Source organism: Odontomachus brunneus, unplaced genomic scaffold (genome assembly GCF_010583005.1).
Source record: "Odontomachus brunneus isolate Ranch 3 - 2012 unplaced genomic scaffold, Obru_v1 Obru_scaffold_002, whole genome shotgun sequence".
Classification (NCBI taxonomy): Eukaryota; Metazoa; Arthropoda; class Insecta; order Hymenoptera; family Formicidae; genus Odontomachus; species Odontomachus brunneus.
The window spans coordinates 1584908-1606713 of NW_022639452.1; the positions used below are offsets into that span (position 1 = coordinate 1584908).

General features: G+C 45.1%; 1 protein-coding gene across 3 annotated transcripts; it reads right to left on the bottom strand.

Moving 5' to 3' along the window:
- Positions 1 to 3351: 3351 nt before the first annotated feature.
- Positions 3352 to 15229, bottom strand: LOC116841426. 3 transcript variants are annotated; one of them, XM_032809334.1, is made up of 4 exons: positions 14928 to 15229; positions 11840 to 12008; positions 11459 to 11718; positions 3352 to 10757 (listed from the first exon to the last, which is right to left on the bottom strand). In XM_032809334.1, the coding sequence occupies exons 2-4, from the start codon at positions 12005 to 12007 to the stop codon at positions 10655 to 10657; spliced, it is 531 nt and encodes a 176-aa protein (XP_032665225.1). In that variant the 5' UTR covers position 12008; positions 14928 to 15229; the 3' UTR covers positions 3352 to 10654. The 3 variants fall into 3 exon arrangements, with proteins under 3 accessions (XP_032665225.1, XP_032665216.1, XP_032665235.1); XM_032809325.1 differs by having other exon boundaries at positions 11840 to 12011; XM_032809344.1 differs by lacking the exon at positions 14928 to 15229 and adding an exon at positions 14536 to 14827.
- Between the last annotated feature and the right edge of the window lie 6577 nt (positions 15230 to 21806).

A 21806-nucleotide genomic window follows, 5' to 3' on the forward strand; every position in this document is an offset into this window, starting at 1 on the left:
CTGAGTCCTCCGGAGCCTCCTCCAAATTAGCCCCTGAGGGCCATGTCCGGGAGGAGCTCCAAACGACGTTATGTGAGTTGAAATCCCCTCCGAAGACCCTCTTTTGACCAAATTGGGTGAAAAATCTCAACCATTCTTTCGCCGAAATTAAGTCGTATTGTGGGGGACAATAACATGCTACCAATATTAGAGGATCCTCGTTCAGATTCACCTCTATTGCGCATATCTCTATTTTATCGTTGCAGTTGTAGATGTGCGGTACCCTTTTATATTTAAATGAGCTATTGATTAAAATCATAACGCCTCCTCCTCTACGGTTTTCTTTGTTCTTCCTCACCGTGTCAAAACCTTTGACAATAAACGATCTTTCTGGTCTTAGCCAAATCTCTGAAACAATAAAGAAGTTATATATCGAAGTATATCGCTTAAGTTCTATAATGGAGTCAAATGGATTTTGCATTCCATTGTATTAATTGTAAGAGATCATATTTGTTTTTCTGAGTCATTTTAATTTGTGTTAGTGTTGGTATTATTATTGTGCAATTCTATGGTCTTCATTAATCTGGTGATTAGTTGTCTCTACGTTTGTTACCCTCGAAATCTTTTTCATCAAAAGCCCGATTTGGTCTTGAATTATTTTGTTTTGTTCATTGTCCTCTCGAGCCCTGTTGATGTCAGCATCGATGATATTGTTAACTTTCCTATTGTTGTTCCCAGCCTAGTCCATGGTGATGTAGGCGTCTCAGTTGGGAGTAGAGAGTAATTCCGCATTGTTTTTTCAGGTATTTTAACTTCGCTTCTTATTACCACCCGCATCGCCTCGACAAATGGTAGATTGTCATATGCCATGGTTCTGGCAATCTCACTTTGCTGTTTATATATGGGGTATGATCTGCAGTGCCGTGATTGCCGCCACAGTTTATACACGTTTTTTTTCCTTCCGTACATGATGATTCCCTTGTGCTTTTATGATCGCCCGTGCACGTTAAGCATTTAACTAGTCTATTACAGAACTTGTCTATGTGTTCAAATCTTCCACAGTTGTAGCATAATCTCATTACATATGGTGATGGGGTTTATTGTTCTCAGGATGGATATTGCCTCTGGAACCGTTTCTCATTTTATTTCAAGACATACTGATTCTGACTCTACTAGTTGTCTTGTTACCCTCTCTCGACGTTTCATGCGAAATATATTATTTATCCGCACGTTTGGGTTTTCTTCTTTTATTACCTGCTTAAACTCTACAAGGTTCATGTCTAACGGTATATTCCTGATTACCACTTTGCGACTGAGTTTGTAGCGAGGGATAAATGCTACTAACGCTATGTCTTTCAAGTATTTATATGTTACTGTATTGTTTGCTGCTACTTTTGACGTGAAAGTCAACTTCCAGGTGTCTCTTTTGTGTCTTCGGACCTCATTAAACTTTATGTTAGCTTTTGTTAGTTTTTTCGCGATCGTTAATAATGGCGTTGGGTTCTTATTCTTTTCTTTAGTGGAAGGTTGTCGAACGTGTACTATATATAATGCCCTTGAAAAGACATCGTATTTTTCCTTTTCTTCCTCTTCTATCGTTGCCTTTTCGTTTGTATCCTTCGTGGGTTTTCTTTGTTCTGCTGTAGTACGATTCTGTAACTCGTTATTGCAGTTAACGACAGTCGTTACCGTTGCACAGCTTTTATATAGTACGAAAAGCTGCACAATGATAACGAAACGATCGTTAACTGCAATAACGAGTTACAGAATCACACTATTGAGCGGTTTTTTCCTTCGTTCCCTGATGTTACATTCCTTTTGTTCTGTTCGTTATCTCTTGTCAGTGAAATTGATCTGCGACTGACTTTGTTTTTCGTATTCTTCTTATTTCCCGTCATTTTTGTCTTTTGTCTTTCTTTTTCTTGTCGGACATTCTCCTCTTCCGTGGAAGAATGTGCTCTTTTTAGGCTTCCTATTTCTGTTCGCACTTCCATTTTCATTGGTTTGTTTTTCTTTTTTATCATTTCTGTACTAAACTCTTGAGGTAAGAAACATCTCATAACCTCGTTTATTTCTTCGTAAGCCGGGGAGAGCTCATGTTCCCCTGTTAGCTGTTCCTCTCGGTCCCAATTTCTTGACAGTACTTTAATTGCTTTACACGCTACTTCTTATAATTGAGGTCCTATCGGCTGGAAGATAAAAAAACCCGAAATGGGAGTAAAACAAACTCAAAAGGAGATAAATGCCAATAAATACCGATAAAAGCTCACTACTTCTCTTCACTCTCCCCACTCCTACAACCTCGTTTCGGCATTCTCACTACCTCATTCGGTCGATGTATACAGTGGCGGCTCGTAGCGGAGATTTCGGAATTAAATGTCGACATCATTAGCCAAGATATGAACGTTTTTCAAACAAGATTTATCGACTACTTAGTCAAGATTCAACCCTTTCTAGCGAGCCGCGAAGCATAATTTTAATAATTAATATTTCGAAAAAAGAAATAAATTGGATGAATCGCTCAAACAAGAATCATATATTTTTCAATGCAGTTTTACCATATTTAATTGCGCAGTGTGGCATTATATATATTTTACGGTTGCTAGAAAAGTTTGAATCTCTGATTAAGTTGTCGCCAAAGTATATCGAGTTAAGTGCAAAATGGCGACTGTTCAATTTTAAATTTTAGTTAAGTTTTTACAATGAAAATGTATTTTCACAAAAAATATGGTAAATGCATCTTAGAGAGGAAACTTTTTATTCATTCCTTAGGAAATGTCATACATTAATTCGTTCGCCTACTACGAGCAATTAAAACCGAAAGGACGGTTTTCGCTTCAATATTGAATAACTCAGTGAGAAAAAATCATATCATAATTTGTTGATATGCACATTAAAGGGAGCGATTTACGCTTTCAAATGATATAAATCATAGCTTTGTATAATTTTTTTTTCATACGATGCAACTCGATAAACTTTATAAAAAGTTTTAACATTATACGGATTGTCATTTATTGTAATAAAATGCTGTAAAAAGTAAATGAACATTATATTCCAATATATTTGGAAAGTAGAAACTCTCATCCTTAAAATGCTTCTCGAAGCATCTTGTTATCATCATTTTTGCACAAGTTATATAATTTTTTAAATTCATCAAGCGCACGAAATCTGATGGATCTGTGAAAGACTTCGATGAGAAGAAAAATCACATGGAAATGAGTTTATACAGAGAAAAGACTTTTAAATAAAAGGAAAGAAGCATCACTTGTCCTTGACTTAGTTCGAAAGAGGAGATGGATATTTAGGGAACCTCATCACTGAAAGATGAACGCCAATTCCGTCGGAGTGGAGACGAATTGTCGCACGTCGGGATAAAGTATCGTATTAGTAATATTTATTAACTGCTATCGATAATCTTTGCTTACAAAATATACGGATCAACGCAACCTTTAAGCAAGTCAGAATGTTCCCGATAAAATATTCTGTAATATGTAATAGCTGTGTTACTGAGAGAATGTCTCCGGCATGTTCACAATGGCGGAACATATTGTTGAGGTCTAACGTGCAGCTTCTGCGCTTAGCTTCCGAAACTTCCCCGCGGTTCGCTTCAACGTCCGTCACGTGTCTCGCGTTATAATTAACCTTTGGCAGTGATAGAAGGATCCGGGCGCTTTTCACCCGGAAGCCTGTATCTCCCGAATATATTACGACATACGTCGGTGCGCGCGTCGGTGTACCCAATAACAATCGTCACCGTTGAAATGGTAATTTCGATGCGCACAATACGCGCGAGAGAGGGGGGTTGTCACAGGTGAGATAAGTGTCGAATGTAAACCCAACGTTACGCTCATTCACCTCGATAATGTGACCAGCCTCAACAATGATGGCCGCGTCATCGCGAACTCCTCGCGATACAGCATTCCTTATCTATAAATTTATGTACGCTACGACTTTTAATTGTAAGCTTACCGGTAGAACTTTCTCGATTATATGTACCTAATACATCGTAATATCAAGTAATGCCGTTGCGCATCACGCGGCGTACAGACATGTCCGTTGTGACGTAAATTAAGTTGTGCTTGCAGCATTTCGGCTCGTGTGTCGTGCACACACGATGCAAATTCAAGGATAACTCTCTTTTGGGGGTAACTCAACTGTGGAGGTAATGGGAGAACGATTGAATTTGTTGAAGCGACCGCGAAATGTTTCGTGCGCTCGGCTCAGCTCAATCACGGCGCCCGTGCACGTCGAGATCCCGAGAGCGCTTACCACCCATTGATCGCGACCAATTGTCATTACCAATTGATACTTACATACCGATCGAATGTCGTCGATTTAAGCGGACGATTGTAAGAATAATGCATAGAGATAGTCTAAGTTTAGAACGATTCTGAATGTAGCGAGTGTTGTGAGTGGGTGTACATGTGTGTGTGTGTGTGTGTGTATTTCTTTTGTTTTGTGTGAACGCTACTTTAAAGAGAGATACCGATAATACGATAATACGTAGTTAGCGCAACGGTCGTTTATAAAATGTAATAAATCTACAAAAATGCTGCAATCACAGCTGACGAGTGTGTGTCTCTACGAAAATCCTCGTACGATATGCATCTTTTGGAATTACGCGCGGCGAGCTGCAATCCGCTCCGCGTAATGAAAAAAATCGGCAAGTCTCGCCGGAGGTAGGCGCCGACACGTTATCTCTTTCTCCTTCCCCTCTCCTCCTGCTCCGCCCTCGCCTCCTCCGACCCGTATTTCTCCGCGTTTACAAACTTTCTTATGTACAAGGCTAGGCATAGTAACGCTATCCAGTCCTATGGATGATGACTTCAACATGTACGAAGAACACTTCTGCCGGCATCGTCGCGGCCAGATCACAAGTACAACGGGCTATTTCATGAATAGTAATTAGTGATAATAATAGTAATAGTAGTAGTTGTAGTAGTAGTAATAGTAATAGTAGTAGTACAGTAATAGTATAGTAGTATAATAGTAGTTGTAATGGTAATTATAATAATAGTAGTAGTAGTAATATCAATATACATAGAACACCATTATAAAAATGCTTACGGCTAATTCTGTGCGTTGAATCCCTTAAAATTACGTCCAGCTTCTCTCCCCGTGCAACGGGGAATCGTCGTAGGTTCTCTCGCCGTTCTTCTTCCCCGGGAGGATTTCTCCCCTCGCGATCGCGTTCTGTCGCCGTCCGTTCGCCGTCTCGCTTCCCCGTTGCACCGTTGCCATATATCGAGTTGCGTCGCGTCATAATAAATCCTACAATCGCGGCGAACAATCACAATCCCGGCCGATCGAACCGCGCCGATCCGTTCGCGAACCCGCGTCCCATGACGAGGAGTTGGCGCGCTCGCGCGCGAAAATCCCTTGCGAGTGACGTGAACGAAAATAGCGAATTCAATCGAATCAGAGAATACAACATACCTCGAAAATATCGGCTTGCGCTCTTTCTCTCTTTCTTTCTCTCTCTCTCTCTCTCTCTCTCTCTCTCTCTCTCTCTCTCTCTCTCTCTCACACACTCTCACATTCCTCATCGCTAACGGCGATCGTCGCACTCGCTCTTTTTTGCGCTCACACATCCGAAATCATTCGTGTACAACACAGGGCGCGAGCATCCTGCAGAAGAATCTTACACGAGACAGATGCAAGCTTTTCTCTTTAATTATGCAAAATATGGACAGTTGTTCTGCTCGTCTCCTCCACATCCGCGCGCTTAATTGCTAAAATCCTCTCCCTTCCACGACTGTGTACCTCACTAATGACGATAAAAATATATCTCTACTCATAACCGACAGATATGTGTTTCTTTCAAAGCTGCTGGCTCGCTAGAAATAAATGTTTCTACGTGATATCCGTCATACGAGGAGCCTCTTCTGGCTGTTACTTTTTCTGAAAGCTTCTGCAATTTTTCTCGCTTCGCTTTATGAAAAAGCAACCTCGCACCGCTCGCAAACCGCATGTGTGTGCGTATGTGTGTGTATGCGTGTGCGTCTGCCTATGCCTAGATGGATTAGGATCTCTCTGGCGGCATCGTTCCCTTTCTCTTCCGTTTTCGTCGTGCGGATCTGACCGTTTCGCGATGTAACAATGTCTCATACAGTTCGTGGTGTCAACTAAGGATGAACCTAAAAACACGACGGACCCTCCTACCGGCGCGTGAGTCTAGGGAAACGATGAAGCGACGCGAATTATACTTATTAATTAGTCTTCTAACGTTTTGATTTATTATGTCTACGTTAGGCGGTTGATTTCCTTCTCACGCGAACCCTGATTCCTCGAGAACCTCGCGATCACCCCATCCGACGTGTTTGAACCGCGCGAAACAAGCGAATGTCGCTCCTCAAACGGGGATCCAGGCGACGACGGATTGGAAAACAGAAAAGCACAAGAGAACGGAAAGAATTTTATTCACCACCGTCGCCGTCGCGAATGTAATGTTAAGTCTCTCTATCGCTTATCTTCCTAACGAGAACACGTCGATTCCGGTATAGGTCTCGTTTACGCCGATCGTTTAACTAGCGCACCAAACAATAAGATTACACTAAGGATTGATTGTTCCAACCTCTTGGTAAGCTACAGCGGGATCTACAATGAGAAGCCATAAAACTTAAGCTTTAAGCCTGAAGCCGTTAGAAATTGATCAATCACAGTCGATTATTTTCCTTATATTTTATTGTGATTGATCTCAATTTCTTACAGCTTAACTTTTATGACTTAAGTTCGCATTGTAGATCCCGCTTAACTAATAGTTAAATCATATGTCTATCTTTGTCTAACTTGAGAGAGAAACAAAGACAGACGCTGCGTCGAAATTAAGGAGATTCATTAGAAAGTTAAACGTCTCGTTAAACGATCGGTGTAAGACTAGCACACATCCGATATTTATCCCTAAAATATCCTACATACGATTTGCATACACGTCGGTCTCGCGAAAAGTGGCAGATCAGCGACTTCTTTCTCACTCGCCGTTACGCGCTCGCCGCCCCCGATGCGAAAATCTCTTCACAAGGAGGCCTTCACATTTGCACCGTGTATAAAATTAGACTTGCACTTACAGTTTCGCGAAGGTGAGGGCGATTGGGAGGGTGGGAGCGGGAGAGGGAGAGAGGCAGCCTAATCGTGCTAGAACGCTCGAATCTCTCCGCTATAAGGAAGGACCTCCCCGTAAGCGGCTCGTCGTCCCGCGCCGCTGATTCCCACTTTTCGCCACGCCACTCTATATAAGCATTATTTTATTGATCTCTCGGCGTGTTTTGTTGCGCGTGAGGTTCGTTACTCGTCCAATCTCTCTCTCTTTCTCTCCGGCACACATGTGCGTTGTGTGTAATTCCCTCCCTTGCCCTTTAACGAGGTGTCTCGGCATTGTACCGTCAGTGGCACAAAAGATCGCGACATTGTTTGTTTTTTTTTTTTTTTCTGCAATGAGTTTCGCAATGCATCCATGCGCAGTGGGAAAATCTGTTTTTTCCGTCATTTTCAGAAGACAAATTTTCCTATCGGAAGGGCCCAAAGTAAGGGCCGAGACGTTCGCTAATTTTAATTGTACTTTACGACACGCAAGATTCCGACATTTTTTGCTCACTTTTTTTGCACTGAGTTTCGCGTGTCCGTTGGGAAAATTTGTTTTCCCCGTGATTCTCAGAAGGAAAATTCTCAGAAGGGCTCAAAGTAGGAGCCGAGACGTTTGTTAATTTTAATTCTGAATTTTAATTCTAATTTTGTTCCCTATAATTTTTCTAAGTAATAAAATATTCGCATCGAAACATATGGCGCGCGACATGGCTCTCATCGGCCTTTAACTTGTGACCTTTGATTTTGAATCTCAGAGAGAGCCTACGTATATTTTTTGATAAATTCCCCTATTAGTTCCAGAGCGTGCAATTCCTATTCAAGATGCATTCCACTGGATGCGCCTCTCAAAGCTCATCGGGGTGAGAGGCACTGTAACTTTTTTGCCACTGATCATACCTGGCCTGATCGATGGGGCTGTGTATGTGTATCGCGCGTTACTTTCGTGGGACGCATCGTCGCGCCGTCTTATCGATATCACTGCTCGCGCGATAAGCGCGCGAGAATTTCTCGAAAAATTCAACGAAGTAATAAGTTCAACGAAGTAGCATAACGCGAGACTCAGAGTATCTTCTTTTTCTCTCTGTTCGCGCGTGACTCCTTACTGTCGCTGTTTCTACCCTCATCCTCAGCGCGAGAAACGAATTTCGGGGGAGGTTTCCCCCCGAGAGCTCCCCGTCGCAACTTTCTGTACACGTCTAAACGCGCGCGAATTGCATTTCTGCGTAAGTGACTCGAAATACCGAGAGCTCAATTCGCCTGATAGAGTCTCCGCCGACCCGGACACACGCACTTGTCCGTAATTTGAACACAATTTAGTCTTTGAGAAAGCAACGTCGTCGAGTCCTTGTGACAAACAATGGTGTTCTCGCGGATGTACCCTGCGGGGAATTCGCTGGACGCGAGCATACTCGTCGACAAAATTTCAACGATACTGGACAACGGGAACGCGAAGTCGCGTACAACTTCGCCTTGTCCTCGAGATGCACGTCTCGGTCGCGAGAGGACCGAGAGTGCATCGCGAAGAAAGCGAGAGAGACAGACAGATCTCATCTCATCTCGTCTCGTCTAATTCTTGAAAGACGTTCAAACCGAAATGCAACGCGCACAAGCGATCATTCATGTAAGAAATGCGTATGTATATGTGTGTGTGTGTTATGTTTGCGTATGTGTAGAAGTGAATCGAACGCGACAAAGCGCGCTTCTCAAAGACGCATCTGATCCCTGATTTATATGTACGTATTTATAGAACCATTTCGCACGCGCTTGTACAATAGTTCCCGCTTCAGCGAGAGAGGGAAAAGGATAACGAAGACACTGACCGATTGAGAAAGTCCGATTGGCGTGGTCGGAGAACCACGACATCGCGTGAACGTCGTGTCTCCGCGTGTCTTCGCGTTTCGATTTCGAAAAATTTTCCTAAGACTCGTGGGACCGCATTTAAGGGTGTGACAGCTTTCGGGGGGTCAAGTCGAGGCTTCACAGCCGCGCCACTCGAAAATAGTCTCGTAGTCACGGTGAAAATTGTCTGGATATGCAAAATCAACTGAGATGAATATATAAGTGACTATCGCAAATATTACGATATCACGCATGTTTTGTATTTAAACGATAGACAGACGACAGGGAGACGGAATTTGAACTATTCGCAAATTTTAGCGCGAGAAAGTCTCTCTGTGGCGTCCATCCAGATCAAGACTAGTCACACTTTTTATACAAGTGACTGTATAGCAGAAAGAAAGCAACCAGCGACGAGAGACAAACGAATATGTAATCCTCACATCCGCTTGAATTTGCTGGCAGATATTGCTAGTGTTTCCGGCTGTAATAAATTCTATGCGTACCGCAGAGAATTTCCCAGCAAATACCAAAAACAGCGATAAATTTTAACTGTGACATTTGGAATTCCACCAGGACTACCGTGACATTTTTCGAGCGGCCGTGTGTCGCGTTGATTGTCCATAGGCTCTCACAGCTATAAATTCGGTCCAAACTGGAGCCGCCTAAGCTTACGGTGAAAGATAAAGAGTAAGAAAAGCGCCTTAAACTTGCGTCTCCTCTCGCTCAAAAACTCACGTCCCGTCTCGTTGAGGTGTTCCCACGAGAGTACGTGTATCTCTCGTTCGCATGTATATCTCGTCGCAACGCTCTCGTCGGAACACAAATAGATTTATTCGAGTGCGCTGTGTGTATGTTTGTGTGTGTGTGTGTGTGTGTGTATGTGTGTGTTTGATGCTTCTTGTCACTCGCTCTGCGTTGCGAAAGCGCCTCGCGTTGCCGGCGCGCGTGTTTTTCCGTGAGAAACCGACACCTTCGTCTCCGTTTTCCGTGCGCGTGTCGCCGTTAGTGCGAAAGCGACATTAACTAGGACTCACATTCGGACACCGCGGGGTCATATTGCAGATCTCTGACGGCAGCACGGTGCAAAATTGCGCGTGCATCGCCGCGACTCGATTCGAAAGGTCGCGGCCGGCATCGCGAAGCTATCGCGATCGAGAGGAGCAGCGCGCTAAATGAAAGATCGTTTAGGTCCCCTTGTTCATGACGTTCCGTAATGCGCGAGGAACGCGAAAAAGCCGTCGAGTGTTCAAGTCAAGAAGTGCACCCGGTCGTTTCTCGGGCGAGCGGGCGAATATCTCGGAGAGAGACCGAGTCGCAGAAGCGGTGTGATTGGACTGTGGGCGATTGGCCCGACGAGGGATGGATGGAATGATGATGATGCGAAGATCTACATCGGCGTTGATCGGCTATACTTTCTCACGTCGACGAATTGCGCCTACCTCCGAGCCCGATCGAGAAGCAGCGAGGGGCGCGCGATGATGACGCGATGTGTGATGCGCGCCCTCGACAAAACGATCTCGCCCGGCCTCTCGTCCTCGGCTGCGGTGCGTCGTTTTACAAAGTGCGTCGAATGCCATTGCCATTCGCGAAAATGACGAGTGCACATCGATTAAACCAAACTATGCTCGCGCGAGTCGTAGCGATGCGTGTACAGAATGGAGGAACTTGGTCCTAGCGATGTGTTGGACAATGGTGGTAGCGTACTCGAGCATGGTGGCGACGAAGGCGGTGCCTTCCTCGAGGCAGACGATACCTAGGTGTTGTGGCCCTGCTTGTGAGGCTGCTTGTTCTCCGCGTTGGACGTCGGCCGGCCCACCAGGTCCTCGAGCTCGTCCGGCGTCAGGACCGTGAAGTCCCTGTTCGAGAGGAGCGAATTACGGCGAAATGCGCGGCGCGAACAGTCTGCTTGGATTGCAGAAGGGGGACCAGTGCTCAGTTGCCCTTCGGTCTCTCCGCCTCTACCTGAAGAATCTCCAAACTCGCGACACCGAGACCTACTATTCCACGCAGAAAGAATTGTTCTTCGGGACGCATATTAAGAAATCGCGGTTACAATCGTAGTATTTTTGCAATGTTATGCAAATTTCACGAGGAAACGCGGCAAATTTTATCTCATCAACCAAAGGAGGATGTCCGCATGAATTCATTACTGTGACATACAAGTTCTGATTCCACAGCAAACCTGTTGACCTTGATTTCGACCGCGTGTAATTAAATTGCGCGGTACAAGCGCGGTAATTTTCACTACCAATGTGATGTGTTATTCACACCGAGGAGTCCCTCTGCGTAGCCACGAGATTGCAATGATTAAAATACGAGATCTGCGGTCGAGCTCACGAGAGGAGAAATTGCTCGGATCCTGAAATATTCACAGAGAGTCTAAGACTCTTCTATAACCGAGGAGAAGCCGAAGAGACATTGAACATTGGCCCTTTTTCTCCAGAGACGCAGTTACACCCTCTCTCTCTCTCTCTCTCTCTCTCTCTCTCTCTCTCTCTCTTTCAGTCTCACGAACGGTAGATCGACCCCGGGACGATCGATCGGTCGGTCGCTTTACCTGTGCTGTGCCAGAAGCATGTCTATACTGGTGACGCTCCGTTGATGAGTGCCGTCTTTGTGCGCGGCGCTCTGTCTCCTAATACAGACGGCCCTCAGAGGCGCGAGGAACACCCCGATCACCAGGAGGCCACTGCCAGTGGCGATCAAGGCCGCGGAGTTCTGAGCGGCCTCGGCGCCCGGCGCGAGCTGCACCAGGCCGACTACCAGCACCACCGCTCCCAACAGCAGCGAGCCGACGACGACGTACAGCGAGTTCACCTGCGATTCAATTGAATTCGGGTTGATTGGTGGGGCCAGGGAATCTGGCGCGATCGTGAGGGCACCCACGTGGTGCGTAAGCAGAGTCGAATAGCCGAGAGGAGGTCTCGACGCCGTTTACCTTTCCACAGAAGTAATACTCCGGTGGCTCCTTGTCTATCATAGCCAGCACCGCCTCGCTCTCGGCCAATGGACTCCCCGGCTGGCTGTTGCCCGCTCTCGAGTTCTTCTCCTGGTAATACGTTTTGTGGAAGACCTTCACCGTGGGCACCGGTAACGCCGTAATCATCCTGCTGGGGTAGAAGAGACAGAACAAACGAGGTTTTAGCTTGCTCTCCTTCCGTTTCGCTTCTCCACCCCTTCGACTCGTTGTCGACTTCGCTCTCCTGCCCGCCTCGAATATGATGTAATCGAGAGCGCAGATGGCAATTAGGAAGATACCATCGGAGCCCGTAAAAAATTAACGCACGCGACACAGTTTTCCGATTACGAGCCGCCCTGGCTCACGTGTGGCAGCGCGCGCGCGTCGACATTAACTCGCGTCGTAATTCACGAAACGATATCTATCTCGGAGGCGCGTTCAGGTCGCCGCGGGGGCGAGAAGGAAGGGCATCCGTTGAATTTTGCAGGCGCGGCGCGAGATTCGATTCGCCGCCCCCTGTCCTTCGTGTATCGCGGATCGACGCTCGAATTAGCGCACGGACGTTCCCTCGGTGTGTGTTTTAGTGGCCGGATGTGCAATGGTGAAGGCGATTACTCGGCGAACGGCGGTGGTGTCGGTGGCCTAGATATGTTCTCGGGGGCGATGGCCTTTGTACCTCGATTATCGAACAACCCAAGTGCTGGCGCAGGGTGCAGGTATACACGCCGACTGAAAAACCGACCGTCGTCGTCGGTCGCATGAGTCGGTAGACTTGCCGTCTCCCCCTGCGTTGCTGGCCACCCCCGACCGTCCACCCTCGTTGTATAATCCGAAATTCGTAGGACTCCCCTACTCTCGCCGTTCTCTCCGGCTCTTTGCCCCGCGTCGATACGCGTTAACGATAAATGTGATCTCGCGTGACCGCGGGCGGGAGTTTTGCGCTTACTCGCGGGGTTGGAGGACGGCGGAGAAGAATAAGAGCGAAGCGGAAAAATCACGCCACTCTCGCGGCGCTCGTATGACAATTCAGCGCGATTCGGCGCGAGAAACGCGATTTTAATATGATTAATACATCTCCTTCTCCTCCCCGTCGACTCCTTGCTTCCTTCCTTCCTTCCTTCCTTCCTTCCTCATCTCCGCTCGCACCCCTCGAAACACCGCTTGGCCGAGTTAATAACCGCCAACGCGGCCGCCAACGCAACCCACCCCCTGGGCGGCCACGAGGAGCGCGAAGATTTCGATTTGCAATGCCGAATCGCGCCGGTGAGATATGTGCATAATAAACGGATAACCTTTATCGCTTCAGAAAGGCGTAAAGTGGAACAGTGGCCTGATTCCTCGATGTCATGGTTGCGGCTCCACGTGCATCGGAGAGAGAGAGAGAGTAGGCCAGTTATAGGCGCATGAATGTGCAACTAGTATTACACTACTATCTCGTAGCCTGGATTTTCGCCAAAATCCTGGCCGGATAAGGAGGAGCAACGGAAAAAGGAGAAGCAAGCGCGAGGACATCAACGTCCTCGGTCTTCCGCATTAGCCTCGATTTCGCTCTCGAAAATCGCGAGCTCGCCGCGATTGCTCGCGATTCTTATTCGCGCCTGTGTGTGACACACGCGTGTTCGCATGTTCGCGGCGGCCAATTTGCCGCTCGAGGGCAAAGGCAACGCTGCATCGAGGTGGTTCACCCTTTCATGGAAGGTACCAACTCGCGGGCCGTTCTACGTTGGCCAGCGGATCCGCGCCGTGGTGGCGGGAGCGGCGGTGCGCTGCGAATTTTGCGTCCCTCCGGAGGAACGACACAATATATATGTCTGCTGTTGTTTTCCTTTCTTTCGCGACGCAACCGTGGATGGTCGCGGCGCGACGGAACTGAAACGTGGTCTCACGGAGGCCGGGAATCGGCGACCGCATTGCCGAAAACAAGGCACGCATTAATTTATGGCAACGACCTGCACTTTTCGTGCATTGACTCGCCGTCGCCACCGCCGCCGCCTTAGGTCGCGCTGGTTACCGTTGATATTCCGTTTGGCTGTGCTCCAGAAAAATAGCTATAACAGTTTCCGATAATCGAGGTTAGTGCACGCCATATGGCCGTGTGTCCATTCCTATCGCGATTTCATTAGCCTTAGACTCGAGCTCGGCCGCGAGAAGGAAGAAGATATAGCCGTCTACGAGAAACGGAATTTATTTCGCGTCGTGATCGCGTTGGCGGACGGGATCCACCTCGTGCCTCTCATCGAGACAACGAGATCAACCACCTTTTTTCCAGCCGAGCGATGTCTCTGGAGAACGTTACTTTCACACATATAAATCTAGCACGGCGTGTCGAATTCCCCTTCTGACACTCGACACTCGATTTGGCCGTGCAATCGATCGCGATTTCAACGAGCCGGTGTAACGCGAATAACGCCTGATGTGTGTTGCACTAAAATCTCGGAAAATCGATAAATGGGTCACCATTGCACATTTAACATCCAAGGGGAATTTCACGCTTTGCCGATAAGCGTTCAAGCACCGAGCCCGACGTTCTATATCGAACGTGTCCCTGAGCAAATTAAGGCAAGTGTGTCTGAGTCTCGTTAATCGGTAAACCGAAATTCACGCGGCGGTTCCACGGCGGGCCGAATCGATTACACACGAGCGTGATACTATAAAAGCGTGAAACGAGGAATCACCGTTAATCGAGACGTTCCATTGCCCCATATTTGTTCATCTGCGGCGAGCAACGGAGAGTTAACGGACGATCGCAGTTGCATCGCAATGTTTGTCAATTCGTACGAATTTCTCTCGCACTGTCTCCAATACCAAAGAATAAGAAATCACGGCTTTGGGGTGCGTGATTACAGGAAGAATTTTATCCGCGACGCACTCAACGAGCACGGCTCGAGCACGAAGTGACACAACTACGCGAGGGATATGTGTCGCCGAGGACATAGAGGCGGTGCATTCTCCAGTGAAGGAGACAAGATCAATCGTTCGTTACTGCGCGGAAAAAATGGAGCTTTCTCTCTCTCTCTCTCTCTCCCTCCGTTTCGTCCCGTTTTATCTGTCGTTTTACTGGACTCACCTGGTTAGCTGGAGGTCCCGCTGAAACGTGAGAGAATGTGGAGCCGCCTGGCCTCCTGTCCTGTTTCACCACGGCCGCTGCACTTCGGGAAATATCGAGGGTGGAGAGCGACGAAAGGAAAAACCGCGAGCGCTAGGTGACGAGGAGACGAGAGAAGCGGAGCAAGAGCGGCGACGAAGGGGTGGGAGGAAATGAGAGCACCGTAAAGCCCGTAAAGCACGCTCAGTGAAACCGTTTTGACGGGGTGGTGGTCCCGCGACTACTGAACCTTTTGAGATTCGTATCCTGGTCGATAAACTACCCTACAGCCGCCCACCAGGCCTGTGCTAAAAGTACCGCCACAGCGACGACTACACACACCTGGTGCGCCGAGCTGGCATTGCGCGCGCATGCATTTACCATTTTGAGGCGACGTTCCCCGGCCGTTTCCAAAACAAATGATCGCGACCCTCTAATAGTATGCACAAAGTGTAAAGATCCCGCCGGAAGGTAGAGCGAAAGAAGAAACGAAAAAACGGCCACGTTAAAATTCAAGTCTTATGCAGGGTGTTATGCTTATACAGGGTGTTTGACATTTCATGACACACCCGTTACATGTGAAACTCGTTAAACTGAACACGAAATTCCTCTTCCACCATTTCGCAAACACGCACGTGAAAGTTTCAGCTATTAATTAAACACGATTGATGAATGCACGATACAATAGATGAACTGAAATGGCAATGTTTACTGTTGTATATGCTTGTACATTAAATCAAATGGAATATAAAACTCTTCTACTATTTTGTAGGTGGCCAATTTGCTTATTAATGAAAGAGGATTGCTGCATGATTATGCACGATAATTCAAGGAGATTGGCAAGTCATCATGCGCGAGCAATGTCTGCCGTATTTGTTGTGATGGTACATTATGTTAAATTGAACAAAAAGGTCCTTTGCTATTTTGTAGGAAGCCACGTAAATTTTTCATGGAATATTTGCTGAAAAAGACTCCGGTGCACTCGCAAACTTTGTCGTCAGCGGAGATTCACTTTGGAAAATTCGGGACTCGTGTTAAATTGGACGGGTATGGCTCCCACTCATAAGACACACACGATTGACTGTTAGTGAAAACGTTTTATTAAACTCTGAAAGTTTAAAATAGCGATAGAGATTACTTTTGCTTACAGTTTTGTTTAATGTAGAATCACATACAAGGTTATATCGTCCATGTCTTCTCGCGCGTAACGCCAGCGACGATGAATCGCGGTGATCGATCGACTTCTCCGCGACTTCCTCTATACCGCAAGCTCGGCTCTGAGCTTGTTTCCCGCGTGTGGAAACGACGCCAAAGGAGAACAAACCGCTCCGCACGTTACGCGCGAGGGGCTCGCTCGCATTACAAGATAGATCCGGGCAAAGTGTCGTGATGAAACTTTCATAATAATTGTCGATCGATCCGCGCAAACGGAAACGAGTTTATCAGTTGCAGATTATGGCTCTGCGTGTAATCGTATATATATATTTATATTTATATTTATATATATTAATTATCATATTAGGAAGATAGAGTGTATACATATATCATTGTATAATAAGTTTATACAAAAATTTGAAAGATAGTCTTCTGAAAAAAGCACTTGCCCCTCCCACCGCGATTTACACCTCTCCCAACGTCTGTCCGTTTGTTAATTGGTCGTCGATAATGCGCGAAAGCATATTCAATGCGGAGATCAGAGCTAAACGTTGCGTTTGAAACCGAAAGCACACAAGAAGCACACTCCCTCACACATACACACACACATACGTACACACACGGCGCTCGCTAAGTTTCGCGCCGTTTCTCCTCTCAGAGAGAGATATTCGATCGAGTGACGCGCATAGATTAGAACGCGTATAAAAAAATAATAATAGGAAGTTACTTATATACACGTAACAAAAAAGATACGCAGCATCGTACGAGAGCTTGTTCATTGTACACGCGTGTGTACGTATCGTCTACGCGGTCTACGAACTCTGTTCTCCGTCCGTGCAAATAGAATAGAAACAATTCCGAGGAAAGTTCCGGCCAGACTCGGCGAGCTTCTCGCAAAACGGAAAATCCCGCTTCCAGGCCCGTCCGAAATTCGCATCTTTCAAGGACGGAGATCACACACACACACACAGAAAAGTATCATTCTGCTCTACTGAAAAAACCACCTGCTCGGTTTAATCTCCTTCTTTCAAGCAATTTTGTCATCTTCAACAAAGAATATTTTTTTTTGTGATGATAATCTAAAGATGTACTTCTTCATATCAGAAATTTTTGAGAAGTTCCTTATTACAAAAGAAAAATGTACTTTCTTTACACAAATATCACATAAAACTGAATTTTCATTTTAATTTAATATTCTTCGTTGAATATGCCAAACTCGCTAGGATTCAGAATGTACTTAGAACAAATTCGATTAATGAACTTTGGGTAGATCTGCGAATGTATAAGCTCATGGACGAAAGCAAATATTAACTTGAATGCAGTACGTATTTTTCTATGTGCATGCGAGAGAAGCTACGGAGGAGATCAGTCGTGTCGACTCGCAATCACTGAAGGCGAATTACGCAGAATTGCAGAAAGCTCTGTAACGTGTGGTCTTCTCGAAAATGTAAGCTCGTGAACGCGACTTCCTCGATTTCCGCAATCTTCTCTCTCTCTCTCTCTCTCTCTCTCTCTCTCTCTCTCTCTCTCTCTCTCGAAAAGCAGAGGATCACGACGACATATAATCCGGAAGGCGCTTGAAAACACACATCGCAGAATCTCCGCGCTCGGAGTACAATTGCGACGCGACGTAACGGAGAAATTAGAGACTTAATGAGAGTCTTCAGCGCGTTGGACACTTCAACTGTTGCACCAGACAGCCAGTCGCGATCATACGCACACGCGAGTCCTAGATGCAATAAGATCTCGTTGTTCGTTCACTCGCAACGCGCGGAAAAGAGGAGAGGAAGCGACACACACACTTCCCTCGCCGAGTAATTCGTCGTTTCTGCGTTATTCGCGGACGCGGATAACGCAGTAGAAGTAACAATTCGCAATGTCCGTCCTCGCGCTCGGACACGCGCAACAAACAGCGATAGTACCGTTAGACGTTCCCTACGATTGGCACCTATTACGGGTATATTTCCGGGTATCTCACCATCAACGAAACGTATATCTGCCTACGAAGGGCTCCGGAATAACCAACAACGAGGGCTTACTATATGTGAGGAGGAGAGAAATCTTCTAAATGATACATACGGGAATCTACGATCGCTCTAAGTCGCTACCACTTACTTCTGCGGAATACGGTTATCGCCAGTTTGCATGAAGCGCTATGTACACGCTCAACGCTCGCAGATATTTCGTCTAATAGGGCACATATATAATATATGTATATATGTATGTATATATATACATTTATATATGTATGTATTTAGGTAGACGGCGCTAGCTCATATATCGGAAAGGGAAAGTAATACGTAATGCAATATATTATGCGCAAATTCACGGTAGGTAAGATACGTAAGATGCGGAATTCGTGACGTGTGATGCGTAGTGTCGTGACTCTTAGCTTATTAATAATAATTATTACATATCTTTATATCTTATTTCTCTCTCTATCTTCTCACTATCATTCTTTCTTTCTCTCTCATTCTCTCTCTCTCTTTCTCACTCCCTCCCTTTCTCTATCTTCCTCTATTCTAATAGTACGAACGGGAGAAGTAAAGACCACTGACCGAGCCCATGATGAATTCGCGCGCAGAAAATTGCGTCGAGAACCGCTCGCGAAATTAACCTTCGTGCTCCGTGCGTTGTACGAAATCTTATTTTGGAAGGCGCCGGTCCGGAGCGCACTAACACTCCGAGTACTCTTATTTTTCTTTCACTTCTTTACGTTTGATTTCTTCCAAGTGACGCGACATTACATGTAGATTACAGAAGGGGGAGGGACAATTATCGTGTAAAGCACGCTGTATGTATGTGTTTTTCTTTGTACGAATAGGTGTGTGTGTAGTATATGTGCCTTACGTGAAAATTAGGCAGTGCTGACCGATGAAGTAATAACAGCCGCGTTCATTGCGCAAAGAATACGCGCAATTATTCAAACCCGCTGGCGGGTAAATAAACGTTGGCTTCCAGAGGAGTCACGAAAGTTAAATGTCGTATCGCCTACACCTAAGTGAGCTTCTCAAACAAACATATACACCTTGAACTTTCATTATAACTTTGCGTTTATCTCGTCTCTCTCTCTCTCTCTCTCTCTCTCTCTCTCTCTCTCTCTCTCTCTCTCCTTCTCTCTTCTCTCCTTTATTTTCGTTTGCATTTTCGTTTTCGTCGGATTTCATCGTTGGACTGACGTCGTTCGTTCGTTCAGCAACGTCCGGCTGTGCCAACGTCGCCGACGGTCGATGTAAATGTTCTACCCTCAGCTACGTTTAACATACTTAAAGATCATGTCCGAATCCGAAGAGAGACATCTAACATTCAAGTCTAACATGGGACGGTCAGCTGAGACCGCCACGTGTTGATGCAACGAACCGTTCGAGTGACGGCTTGTACACAACCGACTCGCTCTAATGCTACATTTACGAGTGTGCGACTATATACGTCGTACTTATAATTACGTGCACGCGTTTCCTCCGTTTTCCCTTCGACGCACATCACCGCGCCGAGCGAACGAGAAAACACGTTGTGTTCGAGCAAGATCTCGCAATATTACCGCACTAAATACCTTAGATCGTGTCCTCCGCGTCGCGCGTGTGTGTGCTGTATGCATTTGTGTGTATGTATGTATATACATTGAGAGACAAAAATATCCAGAAAGTAAAAAATATTTATTCGATGGGTACTACTAACGTATTCACTTATACTGATATAAAATTTGTTCAAATAAGAAAATTACATCTTCTTAACCTTAGTTTTTTATTATTTAAAAATAAAAGAAATAATAAAAGAAATTAGACTTAAGAAAACATGCTATCAGTGTCCACTCTTGAGTGAATATATTTTTGTTTCTTAGATATTTTTCTCCCAATGTGTATGTATAATAAATGTGTATGTATCGTAATTGTCTCGCAAAATATTTTATAACTGCTTGTAATATAGATTCATAATTCTCCGCAATAACTTTTAAGTGGACCCCAATAGACGAACGTGTATCCGCGCGCCGAGAACTGTTGCCGTCGTAGAAAACGCGGTCATTAACGCGGGTGGAACTCTTATTGTAAACGCGCTTGTCACGCGTGAAAACGTGACGAATAATAATCGTGTGATTAGTTTTTATTTCTTCTTGCCTGCCTGCTTACTTATGAAAAGGAGCGAAATTGGTATCGTGCGCTCACGCGACACCAATTTCGTCGTTTTTCTCTGTTCCCCGTTCTTGCCCTCTTCTTTTCTTAAACGTCAGGTCTCTTTGCACCCGGTCTTGGCGTCGATAAAAATCGTATATAAAGAGTGTACCTTCAAGTGAACACAAACAATTTGTAAAACGACATCGAGAACGAAGCTTTCTCCGCGCGCAGGCACAAACTTTTGTAACCGCTTAAGTATAAATATCGAGTGTAAAAAGATAATGTATAATATCCTTTTCTTTTTTTTTTTTGTTGATTTATATATATGCAAAAGACGCGTGTGATATCGCATTTTGTGACGCGCTGCGAGATCGTTAGTAGTAACAATAATCGCTAACGATTCCTTTTTTTTGTCCCGATTTCACTAAGATCTTTCTGAAAGAAGTAATATCGAGGTTCCTTTTGCTATCGGTGCAAGTGCTGGAAAAATCTTACTTTTAAATTAGAGATACGTCTCGACATCGAAGTTTAACTCGTTTCTTCTCTATCTATATCGCGATCTATATCTTCCCTTGCGCGTGTCATCACCATGCCGATTCTTCTCCACCTTCTCTGTCTCTTTTCCACTCTACTAAGTCAAATCCTACGTGTTATCTACGAGATCTTTTTACTCTCTTAGGATTACAGGAGATAAAGCGACGCGCGTGGTGAGATCGATCGGATTACTTCCAAGGTGACCAGACTTCTCGTTTTTACCGATAAGTCCCGATTTTTCACCCTCTGTCCCGGATTTCTTCAAATGCTATTCAGCACGCCAATTTGTTTGATTCAAACCATTCCGATTTATTCCGATTTGGAGAATTTTTAAAATGCTTCATAACAAAAAAAGAAAGATTTCTCAAGAAAATTCACAGCTTTGATAAACACACTAGTTTTGCTACTTCTTTTTAATTTTTAGTGAGAATAACAACAGTTTTATCTTAGCAATAGTTTCTATTTTTGTATGCAGCAGGCCTTCACTGTCATTAAATTACTTTTCATAATAGCTTATAAGTGAGATATTGTTTTATACGCGCGTGTGTATTTATATATGTAATTTTTGGAAAGAATTATCTCCCCCCTTCATTCTACACATAATAAAAATCTAATAAAATTATCTCCCCCCTTCACTCTACACATTATAAAAAAACTCGGATTTGAAAGGCTGAGAAATCTCTGGTCACCTTCGCGACGCGATGTTCCACCCACCGGAGATATACATCCAAGTAACTCCGCGCACACGATGTAATCCTCTCTGCGAGTGAAACAGATACGCTCGTAGTATACGTATAAATCAACAGAGATCGCGCGTTTTCTACGGAGAGATTTACAACAACGTTCTAGAAACGTCGCGACAACAGAATGTCGTTAAATATATCGAATCCTCAGTATATTCAGGTAGAAAAGTGCACTTTTCTCGGCGTGTACATTCGTAACGTAAATAGTCTGTATCGTACATATATATATATATGTACATATATATATATATATATATATATATATATATATATATATATATATATATATATATATATATATATATATATATATATAT